The sequence below is a fragment of the Neopsephotus bourkii genome, unplaced genomic scaffold (assembly GCF_033783945.1).
Source record: "Neopsephotus bourkii isolate Nb327-2 ecotype Australia unplaced genomic scaffold, CSIRO-AGI_Nbou_v1 NB_768, whole genome shotgun sequence".
In the NCBI taxonomy this organism is placed as follows: domain Eukaryota; kingdom Metazoa; phylum Chordata; class Aves; order Psittaciformes; family Psittacidae; genus Neopsephotus; species Neopsephotus bourkii.
In genome coordinates this window covers 3,251,793-3,272,661 of record NW_026901264.1, presented here as the reverse complement: position 1 = coordinate 3,272,661, position 20,869 = coordinate 3,251,793, and the positions used below count along the sequence as shown (strand labels likewise).

The following is a 20,869-nucleotide window of genomic DNA, read 5'->3' as shown; positions in this document are numbered from 1 at the left end:
TTTCTAAAAGCAAGAGTGTTCACAGCCTTGTATTACAGAAGTACTATGTTCCTTCAGGAAAATAAATCGCTTTTGCTTATTTCAGGATTAAGGTGGTGTCTCTAAAGTCATCAAGACTTTTCAAGAAAGAAGCATTTTTAATCATTTCTCTAAATAATTTGAATTATTCCTTGTCTCTAAAAGAACACATATCTGTTAAGATATTAAAAAAAAAAAAAAATAAAAGGTGGAAGGAGGTTGCCAGCCCAGTGTCACCATCTGCACTATTTTTATGGCCCATTTAGCCCATGTTCAGATGGCCAGTGTGTACAATTATAGTGTCACTTAGATGAAGGCAGAGAACACGCTTAGATATTAATCTAACTTGAATTATGAAAACCAGTTTGACTCCTCACGACTTTTAACTCTAGTTGGAGTAATTTTCTGCTTTCTCTGACAAATTTTTCATACCAAGAAGCATTCCGTACTGATTAACCAGCTAAAAATACTAGTTGCTAGAATCACAAAAAACCACCACTACTCCCTAATCAAAATTCCTAAATCCTTGATTTTATGGAAAAGTGCATCTTTTAAGTATCCTTCATTGCATTATTTGACACAGAAATTAAACACTCTTGATTTCTGAAATGCATTAACAACTTCCCTTTTTTCTCTCTGCTTTAATGTATCCACTTCTGTAAAAAATAGCAGCTTGAACCTCCTTCCACAAATACTCAGCCAAAATCAATTCAGCCTCTACCCAAACTAAACTTCCATAAGTTTCCCAGATGGCAATCAGCCTCTAGTCGTAATCTAAATGGAGTTCACTCCAACTTCAGAATTGTACATCTTATTCTTTCTTCTCCTCCTTCCATTTTTATTAATAAGAAATGAAGGTTCCCTCATCTTTAGACATTGAGAGAGGTGCAACAGTACATACACGCTTCTCCTGGATACTCAATTTCTCCTTGTCTCTGCCTCCCTCTAGAGGATGTGGCAGAGGGGTGATCACTTATAACTGAATAAACTTTCAACATATTTGCAATAAATGGACAACATATACAATTTTTTACACTTTTTTGGTTACTGAATTATCTAAGATTTGCATTCCAAACCTTTCCTCACATTGCCATGATTGCTACCAGCAAGCTGCCCAGCTATCTCCAGAGGAGTTTGTTATATTTGGAGGTAGGCAATGTGTTTAGTAGTTCCTGCTGTATTCTATACTTCACCTGCAGATTAGTCAAGGTAGCACTATACTTTTTGGACTACTGAGCAGACAACACACTCAACAAATTTTGTGTGTCTCATTCTTTCTGGTTTTTTTTTTTTTTTTCCATGTTCTATCTGTATAGTTCTAATTTCAGGCATAATACATGCATTTGGTATTTCTCTTGACAGCTCCCACCATGCTGTTTCAATTACAGTTTTGCCACTAAGGCTGCACTAAGCAGCAGATTCAGCTTTCTGTCAGATGTGTCATAAGAAAAGCACAGTTGCAGCTTTCCTAGACTGGCAGTGGACAAGATTTACATATTGTCAGTTATTACCCTGTCACCTCTTACATCTCCCTGAAGGTTTTATCAAATGATGCGTCTGTGACAGCTGTGCCTGATTATTAGTGGAAAGAATATGTAAACAAGGTTCTGGATCTCAGTGTAATCTGACAACTCTTCAGGAACAGGCCAATTCTTGAAATGGTTGAACATCAAATCACATCTTTTCCACTTCTGCCCTTCCTGCAATAGCTCTACAAGTTCCATTAAGCAGTCTTTAAACCAAACCCAGAGAGTATATCTGCACAGACTGACAGCAAAGAGCATTTGCTCCTCAGCATTTTAGTGCAGAATAAGCCTGGTTTATGAAATCTGTGTACCAGCTTGAGTAGGAAAAGTAAGTCACATTGCTAATCGTCTAAGGCATTAAAGTTTTCATGCTATTTAGATTAGACTCTGATTTCTAGGTGAGAGAAGCTTACATCTTGAGAATCACAGTCCTGGAAGCTCTGATTTTCCTCCTTTCTCAATGCCACATGAAAATTCTCTTTCTCTGCTGTGACATTTCGCTGGACATGGGAAATAAAAAGAGAAAAGAAAGAGGTCATATAAATTATATTGCAAGAAAGTCACACTTGAAAAGTCAGGATAATGATAAAAAACTAAGAAGTCAGGTATTGTAAATTGTTAAATACTTTATACACTGCATTTTCAGTTTTCGTATGACTGGCTTACCAGTAGGACCAGAGACTCTAACAACCTTTTAAAAATCACTTGCCACAGCTGCACTGCTCAGAATCCTGCCAAGCCAGGGAGCAGCAACAGGCCTGCTGCATTCTCTGTCTCGTTTCAAATCAATGAACATCACGCTCCTTCAGCTACTGCACAACCATCATCACCATTTATTTATCATATTGTTAGTCAAAGCTGATCATGATCTGCACGTGGTTTTTTGATGATCTCAGAGTGTCTTTTTTTACTTTGATATGGAGTTCAATTCTTTCCTGTATTAGAAATAGTCTTATTGGATCTTTCTTCTTCCCATGTAGCAAAAGTTTGGCATGACTGCACAACCTTTACTTTCTAGTCAGCATTTCTTCATGTGAGATGCCAGAGCATTGTTGACAGAACTGCCTGCCAGATGACCTGCCAACACAAATACAGGTTCCATCACTGCACTTATTTCATGTTACTTAGGTTGTCTTGTTCCTTTGCGATGGAAATATCTTATTGCCACATCTAGGAAATCCAAAATTGCTCAAGGATTTGTAGCACTTACTGTGAACAACTAGAGCAGTTTTGTATGTAGCAGGTGGATGAAGTTGTCAGAGTTTTTCTGGTCAAGGTGCATAGTTCAAGAGACAGAAACACCTCCTTTCCAGAGTTGGTCCTGTCTGATTGCTCTTGGAAACCAGGATGTCTGTATATCACACATGGACAAAGGCCAATTGCCATGTAATGTCTCACAATCAGTCCTTTTCCTTCTCCCCCCTCTTTTTTGAGCAGTATCATTTGCAACTACAGAAGTTCACAGCAGTGTTTTGTATTGTATTATAGAATTTTTACTTGTCCTCCTAGCCCTACAAATTTCAGATATTGTAAAGTAACAGACATCACAGAAAAATAAGTATTATCATCTACATATAGTATAAAGGAAATCATTGTATCACATTTCTTTATATCTAGACTTGAATCTTGCACAGTTCAACTCACATGCAGAAATAAATGAGAACTCCCTATGTATTTCCATGACAGTGATGGACATTTTATATGTATAAAGAATCACAGACTGGTTTGGATTGGAAGGGACCTTAAAACTCGTCCAGTTCCAACCCCCTGCCACAAACAGGGATGCCTTCCACTAGACCAGGTTGCTCCAAACCTGGTCCAGCCTGGCCTTGAACACTGCAAGGGATGGGGCAGCCACAAATACACATGTACTTGTCTGTCTTTACAGCACAGGTAGCTAGTTTTGCTCTATGCACCATCAGTATTATTCAACAGTAAGCGTGAGAGACATTGCTCATTTTTTATCTCTATTACTATTTAATGTTTATATATTTAATTTTAATTTATATTTATTTCGATTTAATGCACATCTACAGAGTTACACTTTTATAGGCAGTTCTTCCCAAAAGACTACAAATTCTGCAATGTACCAGATCATTTAACTTCTACATGATTTTTCTAAAGCAAACAGAATTACCCTTGGTTTATCTTTTATTTGCACTATATACACTTTAGGTGGAAAATAGCTGCTTACTGGTGGTATACGTTATGCTAACACTGAGCATAACAATCAGAAGTTTTGCATCTCACTCCCATTAGAAGTGAAAATTGTCAGGACATCTTTAACTTGGGTACCAAAGTATTTTCTTTTCTTCACATTTCACAGGCATTTGTGTTGGCTGGAATTCCTCTGAGTTGGACATTCACCATGACCTCAAATGGCTGAACATCCATCAGAGGCAATGGACTTGTTCTTTCAAATAAATCACTTGGGATGACAGATGACATATTTAGATGTTGATTTCCCAAATCACTCTTTTCATCACATTACTATGAGTGCAGAATTTATCTCACATATGCAGCTGCCTTCCAGCAGGATATCATGCTGGACATAACATGTATGTTATTGCTTAAATTTTTTTCTTTGTTAAGTGTTCTGGGGTCCTTCCTCTCTTCAAAAAACTACTCGAAAAGAAAAAAAAAGAAGTCAAGAAGTCTCATTTGTCAAGATCTGGGGAAGACATCTTGAAGTTTTCAAGTGCTGTTTGAAGTATTCCCTACTAGGTAATTCTTCTGTTAAAGTCAACCTCCTCGGGGAAAAACCCCAAAACAGTTACTAACCACCTCAAACCATTGGAACTTGTCTCTAATTGAACATCCTTTCTATATAAGAGCCAGTGCAGTGCTCCCTGAACTACAGAGAGCTAGAGGATGAGACGTGTTGTTAGAGCTCAGAGCAAAGCACCCACTCCAGGGGAGTCCATTACAAAGAGTAGCAAACTCACAAATGTGTAAGAAAGCAGCACAGAAACAGAAGATGAAAATAGCAATAGCTCATCTTCCTCTGGTGGTATACAGAATGTATTTGAATTTACAGTAGGGAGTGCAACTCCATTAACTATTTAGGCATACAATATTTAAGTTGATACCCAAATGCCTCCAAGGCAGCCACAGGGGGCTGGTAAAGGAGATGGGTCTTGCAGGAGAGCAGTGCCCTTCTCCAGAAGTAGCTGGAGAGCTATTCTAGGGATCTAAATAGGGAATAGATGCCAATTTAAAACAATTCCCAAAATACCTAGCTATGCACAAACAGAAAGAAGCCACATCTGTTTATCGCTGTGCTCTGAATTCTGCTTTTTTTTTCCTAGCACAGCTTATTTTGAAAGTGTTGCATATTCCTGACAATATAAATACATGTTTTCTAGTAGAACCCTCACTCAACTATTTCAGTTGCATCACTTCCTTGTAAAACTGCAGTTTCTCATTTATATTTCTGTGAAGTTGAGGGGTGAAACCACCCCCATGTACGCAATCCATTTTCTCAGGATCAATGAGAGCAGCTCTGTGACAATTCATTGTGCCTCAGTTTTCAACACAGAGCCAAAATGATGTATTTATTTTTATTTAACTACAAGATAAAGGATATCTAAGTCTCATGCTTTGAGAAGATTCAGCAAAGTAAACAAAACAAAATTCTGGTAAGATTATACAACAGAGAGAGCTAAAAGTACCTACATTAACTGAAAACAAAACTTACGAATACTTTTCCTCATACTGACTTTGTGAAACCCATACGAAATAATCTACAGTAAGCTCAGGACAAAATATCATGATCTCCTAGTCATGTAGCAGACGTGCATATGTTTGTATAAAGCATATGAGACAATTAAAAATTGAAATTATTGGAGTCATCTCTTGTGGAAAAACGACGGGAGACCAGCCCATCCTCTAATGCAACTAGTCTCGTTTATTGAGCGTTTGGTTACAGGTTATATAGCGTCTATAATGAGCTCATTATTGGTTAATTGCTAACCGTCGGCGCCGCGCCTTTTGTGGTTAACTTCAGCAATTTAGAGCCTCTTTTACACCTTGTTATTGTAATTAGGGACTTTCCAGCCGGCACAACGACCTTGCCTATGATTGGTTGCCTGGCTATTGCTTACACCTTGCTTTTGTTACTGGCCCACAAGTCATATGTGCTCTTCATGCCCCCGCTCTCCAAGCCATGTATCAGTAAAACTCTCCACAACCTCTTAGGTACTGCTGCTCAGGAAAATTAAACACTAAGGAGAAGCCCATACATCACAGAAGTTTGGAACCCAGTGAGGCTAAACATTTACAGTCAGAACTATATTTTAATCAATAATGACCACCATAAGAGAATCCAAGTAGTTCTAAGTAATGCTTGGCAAACAGCTACCCCACGTGTGCGTACATAATCATGCATAATACCTAAAGTATAGCATGAGATATAAACTGGATAGAATAATGCAGTAATTTATATGTAATTGCATGTGTGTGCACAGCTGTGATAGAAGAAAGAGATGGCACAAGATGGAGATTAAATACCACCAGTCAAATTACAAAATTCATTTATTAATCAGGTCACGCTTATGTCCTGGTCCTTATTCTTCCTAGCTGACAAGATAAAAATAAAGTTTAAGAAACCATGTTATATTTAAAGCTATATTTATAGTATTTAAGGAAAAAAACCTATCTGAGCATTTTATAAGTTCCACAAGGTGACAATTTCCTAAGAGTTAGAGAAGATGGTGGCTTTGTTCTTTTTTGTATGTATTTTCCTGTTTTCTTCCAGAAGACAGTTGATTTTGAACCAACTGCTATTACACTTGTCAATGTTTGGATCTGAAGGTCACTACAGGTTCTCTAGATCATACACTGCTCTTTTGTATTGGATTTGGGGTTTTTTTGGCAGTACCCATTTATATTTTCAAATACTCTGTGGTTAACAGAGTAGACATTCACTTGCACAAAGGACAGTAAGGAAGCAATTTCCTCTTGGGGTTTTTGCCATTATTATTTATTTTTACCAGGAGTTGAATGGCTCTTATGTCTTAGACTATTTCCTAATGATAATAATAATAGCAATAAAAAAACCCCACCAATTCGTAGATGGCTCATGATGGCTTACAGGAAAAAAACAGAAAAAATAATAAAACTATCCATGGTGAATTCTTTTTTTTTGTTCTAAAGCTGTACATGTCTTGAGTAGCCTATGCAATAGTTTCCAAAGTAAATGTTTAAAATGCCCAGCCTATCAAGTACTCTAAATAGAAACAGAGCTGAGGCAGACAGTTTTATTCACCTCCTTGCAGTGGGTGGAACAATAGGATTGACACCAATACTTTCTGAGCTTGCATAGATGTGTAATAATCCAAGACCAAAGCATTAAAAGCTATCTGATTGCCCAAAACTTTTTTAGGCTTTACTGGTTCACTGCAGCAGTTAATTGTCCTCTTGTTTTATGTTTCACGCTTCTATTACTGAAATCTCTTATATGAAAAAAAAATAGAAAGAAAGTCAAAACAATGAAGTATTTTAACCATTAATAGAAAGTTGCATTCCAGTTTACATCTGTTACTATCTCTAAAGCTGTGAATACCCCCCACACCAGCTCCCCCCAGAACACTGCTGGCCTAAACAGCTTATGCGTAGACTAATTTTACTTTCTTTCACATCAACAGAGTGGAGAAAAATCACAACTGGCCAAAGAACAGCCTGAAATCTAGAACCTATCAGACAGCATTTCTTTAAGGCTCTTACAGCCATGGAAATCTTTAATCACGTCCATTAGACCTATAAAAGACCTAATAATAGCCCAGCAACATTTTAAGTTTGGGTACATTCTGACAAGCTAGATTTGCTCTGTAAGATCATTGTGGTTAACAGATTTTCTAGCTTGCACTTTTTTTCTGTGTGTCTCCCTAGGATTTAAAACCAAATTAAACAAAAAAGAAATTCATTTAAAGTGCAGCTTGATTCCAGTGGTAAAAGAACTAACCTATATAAGTCTGGAATGTATAACTAGTTTACTATAGAGGATATTCATGTATGTTTTGTGTACAAGATAATTCTTCTACTGCCAGACATTCTGGGGTTATGAGAACTTGTGCAGTAACAAGAAAGATTCTTAATAGAAAAGATATTTGCAATTTTCTGCAGATAACAGTACTGAAACCTGCAGCTAAATACGTATGAAACACTTCAGCAGTGAAAGAAAAGCTACTGAAATGTGAGGACAGATGGCATTCCGACATTACTCAAATGGCGCTGCATCCTAACACTACCACAAAACCCAGCTATTCAACTTTGAGGGTCATTGAACACTAACATTTTCCAAATGAGTCCCAATTACAAATGCACCTGTGCCCAGTAATTTTGTGTTAATCCAATGAAAAATGCAAGATATTAAGCATCACAAGTCTACATGATTTCTCATTTATTACCTCTACTAATTTAGCCTATTGTTTACCCGCTCTATTTTAGAAGAGGACATATACGCAAAGTGAATTTAAAGGGCATTTGTCTTATGTTCTGCCAAAACAGGCATTTCTTTGCTAAAAATATCCAATCTTGTTATTCATACAGCAAACTCAGCAAAGTATGCCAACCAGGTTAAATTTTGTATATATGTACGGATTTGTAAAATGAGCCCATGGAAACAAAAATTACATCTTGCCAGGAAAAAACAATACAAGCTTTCAGTACAATAATCAGCAAGTGACACTGCATTGCATAGAAGAATGCCAGTGGAGTTGGTAAAATATTTCCTTTATATGATTATCTGTTGGGATTTTGCTTGTAACTGGGTAGGTGTTCCTACAGCTGTCTACAGCTTCTGTCTCACTCTAATCATTTGGCTGATATGTAAAAAAGGAGGAAAATACCTCCTGAAAAACATCTCCTATTTTAGGAGTATATACCAGTATAGCAAAGTTTGTGCTTTAAAGAAGAAAAACTAAATTACACCTCATACAATCCAAGTTCTATTAGGTCTCCTCTGCTCCGCCCATAGGTGTAGCTTTTGTTAATCCTGACTCTCATAGGTGACAGAAATGCTCTACTGCTATACAGTTTGCTTTCTTTGAAGTCAACTGGGCTAATGATACAAACATTGTCTGAAGGGTAGTGCTGCCTCTAATGATTTAGTGAAGTGTGAGCTGCATATATATCATGGATTGGATTTTGAGGACAGCTAAGTGCTGTGGGAAAGCTGTTGATAACATGCTAGAGGTTTGGTACTGCAAACTCCAAGGCACCACCATTGCAGTTTCGGTGGAAGCTGAGCAGGTTCAGTGCCTTACAAAAATGGGTGTGATTACTGTAAGACATCCCTTACCTCTATTTTTTTTTAATTCCCAAATGCATCTCTTTTCTATGCCCTTTCCAGTCAGAAATTTCCCTTAGATTAATTTCCTACCCTGACACAGATTTTAAAGAAAGTTTGTGTAGTACTACAGGATTCCAGTCCTGAGTTCAGATCTCACGGCACTACAGTTAGGTCACAGGGTTACCATAAAGTTATGCAGCAGACATTTTTATAATTCATCTGATAGTGTGCTGTTAAGGTCCACAGACAGCTTTTGCATAAATATCTTAGGGGAAGTGGATCCTAAAACCTTTGTTTATAGCACACAGGAGTGCATATGCTATTGAATATGTTTAAAAGCATAAAAATGTCATTGCTAAACTGCTTTCAAGGCACTTTATTACACCAAATACACCTAAACCTATATTACCTAGATAAAAGGAAAAGTAGAATAACTTCTAAAATGACCAAGAATTACATTTCTTACTGAAAGCTCTCCGTCGTTGGCCTAGAAATATAACTGGATTTGCCACATAGGGTATCAAGCCTTTCTTGAATAATTGTGCTCTTACATGACTTAGAAATGGACTTTTGGAATCTGCATCATTAATCATTTATATTTCAATTATCAAGTTGTAATTTGTTGTTTCTTTAAGTCAAGCAAAAGTATTGGGGGCAACCTGAGAAATGACTGGCTTTGGACATCGTAAAAGCTGTATCTACTTTTCATATCCCATAATTATTCAAAGAGCAGTTTTGTGGAACATTATCTATGCTGCAGACCTAATACCAAGCACTTAGAGATCAGTATTTTCCTAATACTTTTTTGAAAGGCAGGATTAGCTCTACAATGTTTTGCTGCCTCCCAGTATGAAAAGTGTCCTTCAAATATTACTTCTGAGCACATTTTTGAAAACTAAGAAAGATCCAGCATGATTTTCAGGGCCTTCTATGGCATTTGTCGTGGTATTGCATGAACTTTATTTCCAGGAGATCATCCTACGTATAAACAACAGATTTTAAAATATTCTAGCTTATTTTATTTTAAAATATTTTTCCTCCAGCACACCTTGAGTACAACAGCTCTGAGTATGTACTTTGAGACAGCAAATACCCTGCAGCTCCTTTCAGTACCACCAGAATGTTCTGCCTGCTTTGGATATTATACTTTTGACGTACTTGACATCATCTGCCAAGATCAACCCCGACTCATATGCAATTTAGCAGTCAGACTACCTGAAGGATTACAAAGGCAGATACAGAGCACTATACAAATCACAGCCGTTGGGTACCTGAAAATTTATCACCTAGATAGTGCTGTTCATTAAAAAATGAAGCAAAAACACCCCACCCCTATCCCAAAATCCAAAATCACCAGCTCACCCCAACCCAGAAATTAAGGATGCCAGAAAAAATATAAGGAACAAGGCGACCAGTGTAATATTAAAAAATAATAAAATAAAATTATAATGCATCTACATGTCACTAATAGAGTTACCCATGTAAGATGTCTCCATCTCATCTCCCTCTTTTGAATTCTTGCTTGTCACATCATAAATGAAACTTGGATGAGTCCACAAGTGTAAACCTGATAACAAGCAGCATGCTCAAAATAGCTCTCCTACTGTGTTTTCGAGTAGAAAGTGCCCCTTATTTCACAGGTGAGAAAACCAAAGTACTGCATAGCAAACTGCAGGACCACTTAATTAGTGGAAGTAATAGGAATAGAACTTTGTTTCATTCAGATGCCCATGCTGCATTTTACATAGCCTACCCCACACAGGGATGATAAGTGAAATAGCAGTTCATCAAATTTAAGAATGCTGTGGTAAAATACAGAAATAATTCCATCTCCAAACAAATATAAGTATTTTTTTTAGGGCCCCAAATACGTGAAATGAGTGAATACATTTTAGGCTTCCTGAGCCTTCGTGTGGATTTAAAATATAAAGATGGGAACAGACAGAAATCAGGTAAAGTGCAGTTCACATTCTGCATGGGAATATCAAAGCTTTAAAAATATACTATATTAAAAAGTTAAAAAATTAAAACTATCCAACTGCAGAGCACAGGCTGTACATCATTTGTACAATACAGCATAGCAGGTGGGGTCCAGACTACCATTTGTAATACATGCTAAGATACCTACCAAATCAGTGTTCTACATTTCTCCAGAGCTTCTAGCACTTTAAGAAAAAAAAACAACAAAAAAAAAACAAAACCCACAACCAACCACCAAAACTTCTTCAATAAATAATATATACACTTTAATACCTAAATGATACATAAGGAAATAAGCTGGGTTTCTTAATGACTTCCTAATAGAGATTTAGGCTTGCTTGCTGTGTTTGCAGCTCTTTGATCAGCTTCTGTAATATAGAACACTGAATATGCTGTAAATATTTAGGCATAATGTTACTGTTTGAGGATGAAGGATCACCTTGACCCAGTTAAATTGTTTTTGGCACTTATGTAACCACTTTACTGCCTTACAACAGAATTTCTATGCAAGTCAGTAACTTTGTTTTGAAGATTACTTCAAACAAAGCTAATTGATGTGCTTCTGCTATTTTGGGCTCTAAATTGACACTGAAACAATTTTATGCAACCCTATGGAGGCTAGGCTAATCTTAAAATTATGCGTTGGAGATGTTTTTCTGCTTTTTTCTCCCACTTGCCTTGCACTGAACTTTTCTTTCTTTCTTTGCAGGTCCCTAGGGCAGTGCTGTGACACTCTGTGGGAGAAACCTGAAGGAGTATGAACCACAGAATCACCAAACCACATGTATTTTTTCCAATTGTCTCATAATTTGGAACTGCAGCTATACTAAACTTCAGGACAGTCCAAATTATGACATTACATTCACCACTGAAATGGAGAAGGCAGAGATTGGTTCCCTTGAGGTTAGCATTTGCACAATTGAGCTCAAGTTCTCAAGCACTGAACTAGAAGTATTCTGGCATCTCTAATTTGTTGCACAGCAGAGGATGCCAACACGTAAATAATTCATTTGCAATGTATGGTCACTGTATCATCCTGTATGCCTTTGGTATTCACTTGGTGCTGCAGCAATATATACCGAATTGCCAAAAACCAGACAAACTGCAAAATTTGATGAGTGTGACATACTACTAGATACCTCCTTTCACCCCTTCAAAGGGACAAAACAGCAGCTATAAAGTCCTCTTAATTACAGACAAATCAAAAGTTTCTTTTTTCTGTACCCATGCTTTCAGCTGATCAGTCTCAGAAATGTAATAGTTTTTCCATTACATCATTCCCAGAGACCTTGAGCTCGCACAACTAAGGGTTGTAAAAGCAGCATGGGTTATTCTGACTTGGATCCTCGACATTAATAAAGAAATAACACATAATTGAAACAGCAATATCAATATGAATCAGCTGAGAAGCTGGACTGTGTTTCTGCAAGGTATGCTCTCAAGAAATTCCTATGTTCAAGGACTCTGCAGTTCTAATGCGTTTTTCAGAATGAGTCTAAAATCAGAAAATTACCTAAAACCACAGTATAGACTCAACCAATTTAGTTAATCTAAAACATCAGAAATCCCAGTGAGTTTTTTAAATAAAGGAATAAAATGTTAAAACTTCCATGAAAAGACACACCTGTAGTTCCGATTGCATATAGGATGCTTTAAAATGCTGTCAGCCTATCTCTGGTTTTAGTGTAAGTCAGACAAGGCATCCATTACGTTCAAAGGGCTATGGAATACATGGAAAAGCAATACTGAAAGCTGTGTTTTTCAGCAGGGAAAAAAAAAAAAAAAGTAGAAATTAAAAAAAAAAGTAACACATTTTTAACAGGTTTGCTCAGTAAATAATGAACACACGTTCAAGTCTTGGACTTCTAAAACCAGAACTGGACTTCTAAAACCAGAATAGTCCAGTTCCTCCATAGGAAAACTTGCGATTGAAAAGTAGCAGTCTCAAAGTTTAAGAATAGGTGTGGTGGATTTTGGTTATATTTTTAGTAGGGGGGTCATTTATAGACATATATGGATGTGGTGCAATACACCAAAATCCTCTGCTGTGAAAAACTGATTTAATCCAAAAGGTTTCCTTAGCTGTTCATACTGGTGCCATTTAGCCTAAAGCAAAAAACGCAGAGGGGCACCAGTTAAAGGAATCAAACTGGAAAAGCATGCAATACAGACACATCTGCTTCAGTATTCCTCCATTAATATTTTATCAACATTTGACAGAATAAAACTCCTAAATGCAAGGAAGGACTACCCTCGACATTGATATTCCTACCCTTATAAGAACAGGGAACAGGATCCCTTTGGTTATTGGCCCTCCCTTAGAAACACTGAGGGCAGAAGCAAAGACACAACTTTCAGCACAAAGCACAAGGCGAGAACAGCTCTTTTCTCTGTACAGCTAGCACAGCCATGCTGGATCAGTGAAAATTTATGTCAAGTTGTCAGCTAGTGCAAGTATCCTGCCTTACAATCACAAAGGATTTATCCCTTATTCAATTAATACTTCTTCAGTGGTGAGGTATTCTATAGCCTCACACTGATAATTTCATACACAAAATAATTTCCAAAGAATAAACCCAAGCCTTCATGCAAACTTACTTCTGAATTATGCACAATTCTTAGTCATTTGAATTCAAAGGAATCATTAAAGCTAAAAGATTTCTCTCCTAGTGTTACATTATCCAGATTATGTCACTGTCCTGGGTTCAGCAGTAGCAGTCATTTTTTCTCCTTCTTAGTAGCTGGTGCAGTGCTGTGGTTTTGACTTTAGCCTGAGAACAGTGCTGATAACACCGATGTTTTTTGTTGCTGCTCAGTAATGTTTACTCTGACCAAGGACTTTGTGAGTCTCATGCTCTGCCAGGGAGGAGGGGAAGCCGGGAGGAAGCAGAGACAGGACACCTGACCCAAACTGACCAAAGAGCTATTCCGTACCACAGCACGTCATGCCCAGGATGTAAACTGGGGGCAGTTACCCGGGAAGGCCTAGATCGCTGCTTGGGTTGGGCTGGGTATCGATCGGCAGGTGGTGAGCAGTTGTATTCTCTTCCCTTGTTATTGCCCTTATCATTATTATTATTGGTGGTAGCAGCAGTGGCTTGTGTTATACCTTAGTTACTGGACTGTTCTTATCTCAACCCATGGGAGTTACATTCTTTCGATTCTCCTTCCCATCCCTCTGGGAGGAGGGGGGGAAGGGAGGGAGTGAGCCAGAGACTGCATGGTTCTGATTTACAGCTGGGCTTAAACCACGACAGTCACTTCTTTCCACACTTCTATATGGGCTTTTTAATTCCTTGAATCACCCATCCCTTCATCATGTAGCACAAGCTTTTCACAATAAACCAAAATGAAAGCAAAGTTTAGATTTGGAGATGGGTCAGTTGAAATAAAATTTTTTAATCTTTTTATATTTATCACTCTTTTTGTTATTACTAGACTATGTTCTAAATGTGAATATAGATGTTCTTCAGGTAACTGAATAAATTTGAGTAATTGCCTGTATAAGCAACCAGAATCCCATTTGCAAACACTTTTGTGTTGGATTCAATGAGCACCTAATGCAATTCCTACCCAGAGATGAGGCAACTCTAGCATTCATCTATTAAATCAGCTTCACAACATGAGTATTAGTAATAATTACCAAACAAATTTCCCTCTTATTAACTTTTCTCCCAGATAAGCTATGACCAAAAACTCATTACAAGTTTGTTGTGGGGAAGATTTTATTCATACTGTACAAGAATCACTGTTTACCATACAAGCAAAGAAACTGCTGTATACAAGCACAGAGCAACAGTGTTTTTTGAAAAGCAGACTATTTGATCAGAAAACAGAAAATAGTCTAATTTTAATAATATGTGATTCTATAGATACATGCAGATACTAATAAACTTATGTCTGTATAAACATATATATAACCACTGGTATTTTCGTTCTAATTGTACTTGATAGGTGATACATCTGGATAACATGATGAATTAAAAAAAAATAATAATCTTCCTTTTGAACCAAAAATATGACCTTGCAGTTAAAAAATACAGAATAAGCACTCTATTCAAAACCAGGCTAATTTCGGTTTTACCTAGTGGTTGGTATTTCAATTCCTTTATGGCAGAATTTGTGACAAGAAATTGAAGTAGAAATCCTGTATTTTCAATAATACACAGGAAAGAAATATGATAAATACTTCTGGGCTTCATATCAGGAGTTACGATACAGGAAAGGTGACAAATAAAAAGCTCAAATAAGTAAATAAGCCCATACTTCATGCACTTAAAGTCACCTCACCGTAAACAAAGAAACTAGAAATATTAGGCAAAAATGTTTTAAGTACTCCTGATATGTTTGGAGATGTGGATGGGTGAGGCTGTAGACATACCTTGCAGCTGTATTTTATCTGACTTGTTTAAAGGCAGTAAAATCACTAACAACGTTGGCAATACCGGGGCAGGCAAATATAGGCCGGGGGAAATAGATGGGAAAGATGTTGTACTGTAGGTTTTTGCATTATAACTCCCATGTCTCCTTGATACATGTGTGCTTCTGTCAAAGCATGGGCATTTTAGAAATGCATCAAGTATTTTTATTTCACTGTTTAATTAAAATACAAGAAAGCTTTTCTATCTTAAAGGGAGTTACTAACTCCTGGTGAGTTAGTATGCTCACTGTAAGCACAGTTATGCTGTACCTATAAGCATGGTTTATCATCTGATACTGACAATATGTCCCTCACAGGTCTGCTGATATCACCAGCATTCACCTATGTTCCTGTTAAGAACTTTACTACTCAAGTAACTAACTACTAGGCCAGGCTGGACAGGGCTTGGAGCAATTTGGTCTACTGGAAGGTGTCCCTGCCCATGGCAGGGTGTGAACTGGATAAGTTTTAAGGTCCCTTTCAGCCCAAACCAGTCTGGGATTCTATTATTCTATACTGGAAAACTCTAAAAAAAAACCAAAAAAAAACCAACCCAAAACATCAAAGGATGCGTAATCACCCTACAAACCAAGCAAGGACAACCAGAAAACACTGAGTGGCATTCGCTGGGGAGAGAGTTTGCTTCAGATCAGCCAGGCTGATAGTTCTCTTTCGTGAGCTGTTTCTGCTGCTTTTTCTATCAGCTGATGCTGGACTGCTCTGGATGTTCAGGTCAGGTCAGTTACAAGACAGCTGCAGTTATTGTTTGTACTTTTATTGCTGTATCAGAAACATAAATTTATGAAGAAATAAAACTTGTAAAGCTCTTACTGCTCTCTTCAGTTATGCAGGTGTACTAAGTATTACACACTTCAGCCCCTTCCTACTAAATAGCTGAAATGTACTAGAACTGCAAAAAATGCATTCCTGCTGGAATGCCATCATATGTTTCCAAACTGACAGTGGCACAGTTGTGTTAGACAGCACAGCAGAACTTGTGCGTAAATTCAGCCAAGATTAATGCCACTACCTGCATCTTACAGCACTTCTGTTCTACAGTGTGTGTTTTCTGACAAATTACCTGATAATGTATTCCCATAAGTATAAAGTGGTTTTAAAGCCATTTTACAAAATATACATAATCCGGTAGTACTCCTGGCTCCATTTGCATTGTGTGGTGAAGTGTTAAATCAGGAAGTTGTCACTATGAAATTTGAAAAGAAAGAAGAACATTAAATAAAAAAATAGGACTATAATTAGAAAAGCTTACGTTTTAAGACCTCTACCTTTCAAAGTTGTCATTATTCTTGATCCTATGCCTAATGATTACTGTGATAAAAATAATTACAATAATGAAAGGTAGTCTAAACCCAAATCTCAAGATAGTGACAACCTCCATAATAAAGAACAGGCAGCATTCACAAGGAAGAGGGTAGAGAGGACATATTGTTTACTAATACATTAACATGTTTCCACATTATTTATTTAACCATGTTTTTTCCTAATCACTTTTGACTCAGGTATTATGTCACCTGTTTATCTATGTCCTTTCTCTTCACCATTTTGAGCTGTTTCCTGGATTATGTGCCAGTATGAAATTTGCCAGGGTGCACTGGAGTCAGTTGGGATATATTGGCTTGGCAGAGCAAGACATTTCCATATAGGCTCATAAAAGTATGAAATACATCATTCCATGTGTCTGGAAAGAACTTAACTCACATTAGCCCAATTTAAATAATAAATAATAATGGTCTGGACAGCAGACAGCATTTTCTTCAGAGCAGTAGAATACTTCTAGAAGCACTCAGCAGTGATGATACAGTATGTCAGATGCTGAATTATTCTGTAATGAAATTTACTGCCCTTGTCTACACTTTGTCTGGTCAGCTCTTTTATCTAGTATCTAAGGACCAAAGTACGCTTAAGAGTAATAGGGAATAACTGGTGGTTATAAGTCTGCCTAGCTTAGCTAGATTGTAAATGAAGAGGAAGAGTTACCTACTTTTTTTCTTCTAATGAATGTCCATGTAAGAACGAGCAGAATCTGGAATTGTTTCACTGTTCACAACATGCAAGACAGGAATTAAGGTCCAAGTTACGTGTTTAGAACTCCTTTTTGCTGCATTCCTGGTGCTAAGGACATGGATGAAAGCATTTTTAAGGAGTTTTTGTACAGGTGGTGAACTGGTAGAATAAAATTTTCAAGGTATACATCAAAAGTTTTATAGGAAACCTTTGTGGCAAATATTATGTCAGGTGAGACTAGATGTCTGAAAGGGTTTCTTCTGTCCTTACTGTGTTAGATAATGTATTACATTCACTGTGTAAGACAACTTTCACTGATAAACTATTACACAAACATGGTATCAGAGACCGGTTTAGACATCGTAAGTCTATTTTTTAGTGGCCTAGTTATTTGTGAACGCTTATGTACAATGCCAGAATGCAATTAGCTCACTTGATATGGATCATTTCACTTCAAATTTCTTCTAATAACCGTTTATTTAGCAGTAACTCTAGATTTCTATTGTTAATGTATCTGTAGCTAAAACAACAAGAAGAGGAAATAAAATTAATTAGGCTTGAAAACTGGAAGTATTTGTTGGATCATCATACATAGATATTACTAAAGTATATTAATATGCTTATACAAATCCATTGCCTATATTGTATCAAAACCTATCATTTCACATTCCCTAATAACAGCTAAACTTTAGCACCATTTTTTCTTACAGGGTAGGCAAGCTTACATACCTAATATTTTGTGGCATATAAAATTAGTGTGGCTAGGGAGATGGATATACACTCAAGGGTGCATGTATAAATACACCTTCCATTTCATGTATAAATACATTTTGTGCTAATCTTTATTCTTCCGCCACGTCTCGAGTTCTAAAACAGGCTATTCTTCACAACAGAGGAGAAAGTACCAAAACAGTGTTTTATAAGACTATTAAGATACTTAAGCATCTTAAGGTGGGTTTGGTGGGGTTTTTTTTTTTTTTGAAACAACCACACGCATTTCTTCAGTAAGTCTCAATTTTCTACAGCCACAACAAGGGAAAAAGACATTATTTGTGGGATAATGAATGTTGTATAACACCTCTTACACTTAAGAGGAGCAGTAATACACAATCAGAATTTACAGGCTTTACAGGCAATTACAGTCTTCCCAGATGAACAAAGCAGCTCCCGAAGTTGCAGTCACAGACATGAACATCTGTGATTTCAGAAGACAAAGCCAAAGATGCCCAACATCAGAAGAGTTACAGACCCCAGGAGGATCAACTCAGTGAAGCTGGAACCCTTCTGAACCACAAACTGAGTTTCATAAATGAGGTCATTTGGAGAAATGATTTTCCCATTGAGACTTTGATTTTTTTCCCCAAGCATGCCTTAAAAAAGGCTTTCTTATTAAGAAAAGATAGAGGAAGATTTCCAAAATAAACTCCATCCATTTCCAACTGTCTGTTAAGTCACCAGCCAATTCTGTATTTCTTATGCTTTGTGATTCAATGCAATGTTTTCAATCAGATTGCTGGAAAGTTCCTAATAATATCCAAAATGCCCAGTCAGTCAAGATTTCTTTTGTGGACATTCTCCAAATCACATCTTTGCTCAAATCAAAGAAAAAGATCACCTAACTACCTCTAATGTTTCCCCTCTGGCTCCATATGCATATACTGACTGAAGCTTTGTAACAGTAGATTAGTAATACATATCTAACTATGCTATGATTCCCACATTAATACTTTTCTAATAAATCTTTACTATATCCTTGGGACTACTTTCACAATTGCATTCAGATTTGTAAGCCACTTAAAATGATTCATTAGATCTTTTGCTGATTACGTGTCTTACATGTAACATCAGTAGAAAAAAGTGCTAACAAATCTGAAAATAGCTTTACTAATGTGCAACTGCAAAAACACATAAATTCAGTTTCATTGCTCACATCCCTGTATTTTTTAACAGAACATGTAAGAAACACATCATCTAGGAAAGTCACTGGGTAAGACAAAATGTTACTGGTTTTCTACTAAATTCAACTTTAACTGAAATTAGAAGTACTGTACGCTTCCCAAATTGTCTCCACTGTCACTGGGACAGGGGGGGAAAGAAACATTAAAAAATCATCTCTTGATATATGAGTAGGTGAAGGAAGTTCTCTCTCAAATAATTATCTGAATTAAGGGCATCTTCTTTTCTGCCTTTTGATAGGGGAAAAGACAAGTAAGCTTGTCCAGAAAGCTGTTGAAGGTCACAGCAAGCTCTAGGCATAGAGACCTGGCCTTAAACTGAAGCAGAATTTGAGAAGATGGATGTAAGCTGTCCATGCTGAGCCCCAGGTCCATGCGAGACCATTAGTGATACCTAACAATCTGTAGTTTTGATGTTATTTAAAACATCCCTTAAGAAATATAAATTTTATATATTCAGATCTCTTTTCAACCTCTGTCCCGCAGAAACCCACAGTATTTTTGAGACACATTATGTATTATATTTTGGGAGACTTTGTAGAAACATCTGATAAGTAAAGACTTTAATTAAAGAAGGGGATATTTGGAGTGAGACTTTGGGAGTATTCTTCATACATAGGCAAACTGACCTGCAGTTAATAGCCACAAAAAGTGCAGCAATAAACAGTTACCAGTTACCTCTTCAGGACATTAGCCCACTGCTACTTTCAGAGCTGAACCCTGGGGTAATGGGCCAGCTCAGCTACTTATACTGCAGAACAAAGAGGAGTTAAGGTCAAATTGTCAACCTAGTTGATTCTACGATTCTATGAAATGAAGAACTGAAGATAATTCTAAAGACTGTAACGCTAAAACTTGAAGGAGAATTGCATTTGGTCTGAGTTATGGACTGAATAAGAGATGCCAGGTGCTTTTTTCCAAATTCCCTTGATTGTACTCAGTTGAGAAAAACCTCTAAAACTCATTTACTATCAAGATAATGTGCTAATAATGAAGACTTCTTTAGAGTAAGTAATATAAGCAAAGAGCTTCAGCTTTCAATTTAATAATCTCTGGTCTTAAGTGTTTTCCAGCATGTAATAAAATTTTATTAAAAATTTGTCACTGAAGGAAAAGCGCTGTAGGCAAAGTTCTATGGAAGCTTTCTGAGCTTTCCAAAAACATACTCAATCTGAAGCAAATTCTGGAAATAAAAATATATATAGGAAGAGTTGCCATACCCTTATGAATCATCATTGACAGTAATACAAGACTATGGTTAGCATCTAATTGATCTTAATGAAGGTAAGAGTCTGTAAACCCAAAGAGAGCTGTAAAAAGCAGAACAGGAGAGACTTAGATGAAGAAATAGGTCATGCTACTCATGCTTCTGCTATTAACTTTTTCCCTTTAAAAAAAATAATTCTTACTTGTCCTGTTCAGCCTTACAAGTATTTTAGGAAACACATATTCCTTACTAACTTTGAAATTAAATCCTAAAACAATGGCTACTGTCATTTTTCAATGCTATTTTATTCTCATAATGTTTATGCATTAGGAAAGGGCTACATGATTGTATGTCATTACTGGGTATTACAAAATGTGGCTGACTGTGCATTTAGTAATTGCCTTTTGCTTTTTTTTTAATTATGGGTTTCCAATTGCCATGCTGAAT

General features: G+C 36.9%; 1 protein-coding gene across 1 annotated transcript in view; it reads right to left on the bottom strand.

The window, feature by feature from the left end:
• The window catches only part of LUZP2 (leucine zipper protein 2), a 176,731-nt gene that overhangs the window by 9,243 nt on the left and 146,619 nt on the right, over positions 1–20,869 (bottom strand). Inside the window, exon 10 of the mRNA XM_061355053.1 lies at positions 1,958–2,044. Coding sequence (XP_061211037.1) covers positions 1,958–2,044 — 87 coding nt within the window. The remainder of the gene's footprint in view (positions 1–1,957; positions 2,045–20,869) is intronic.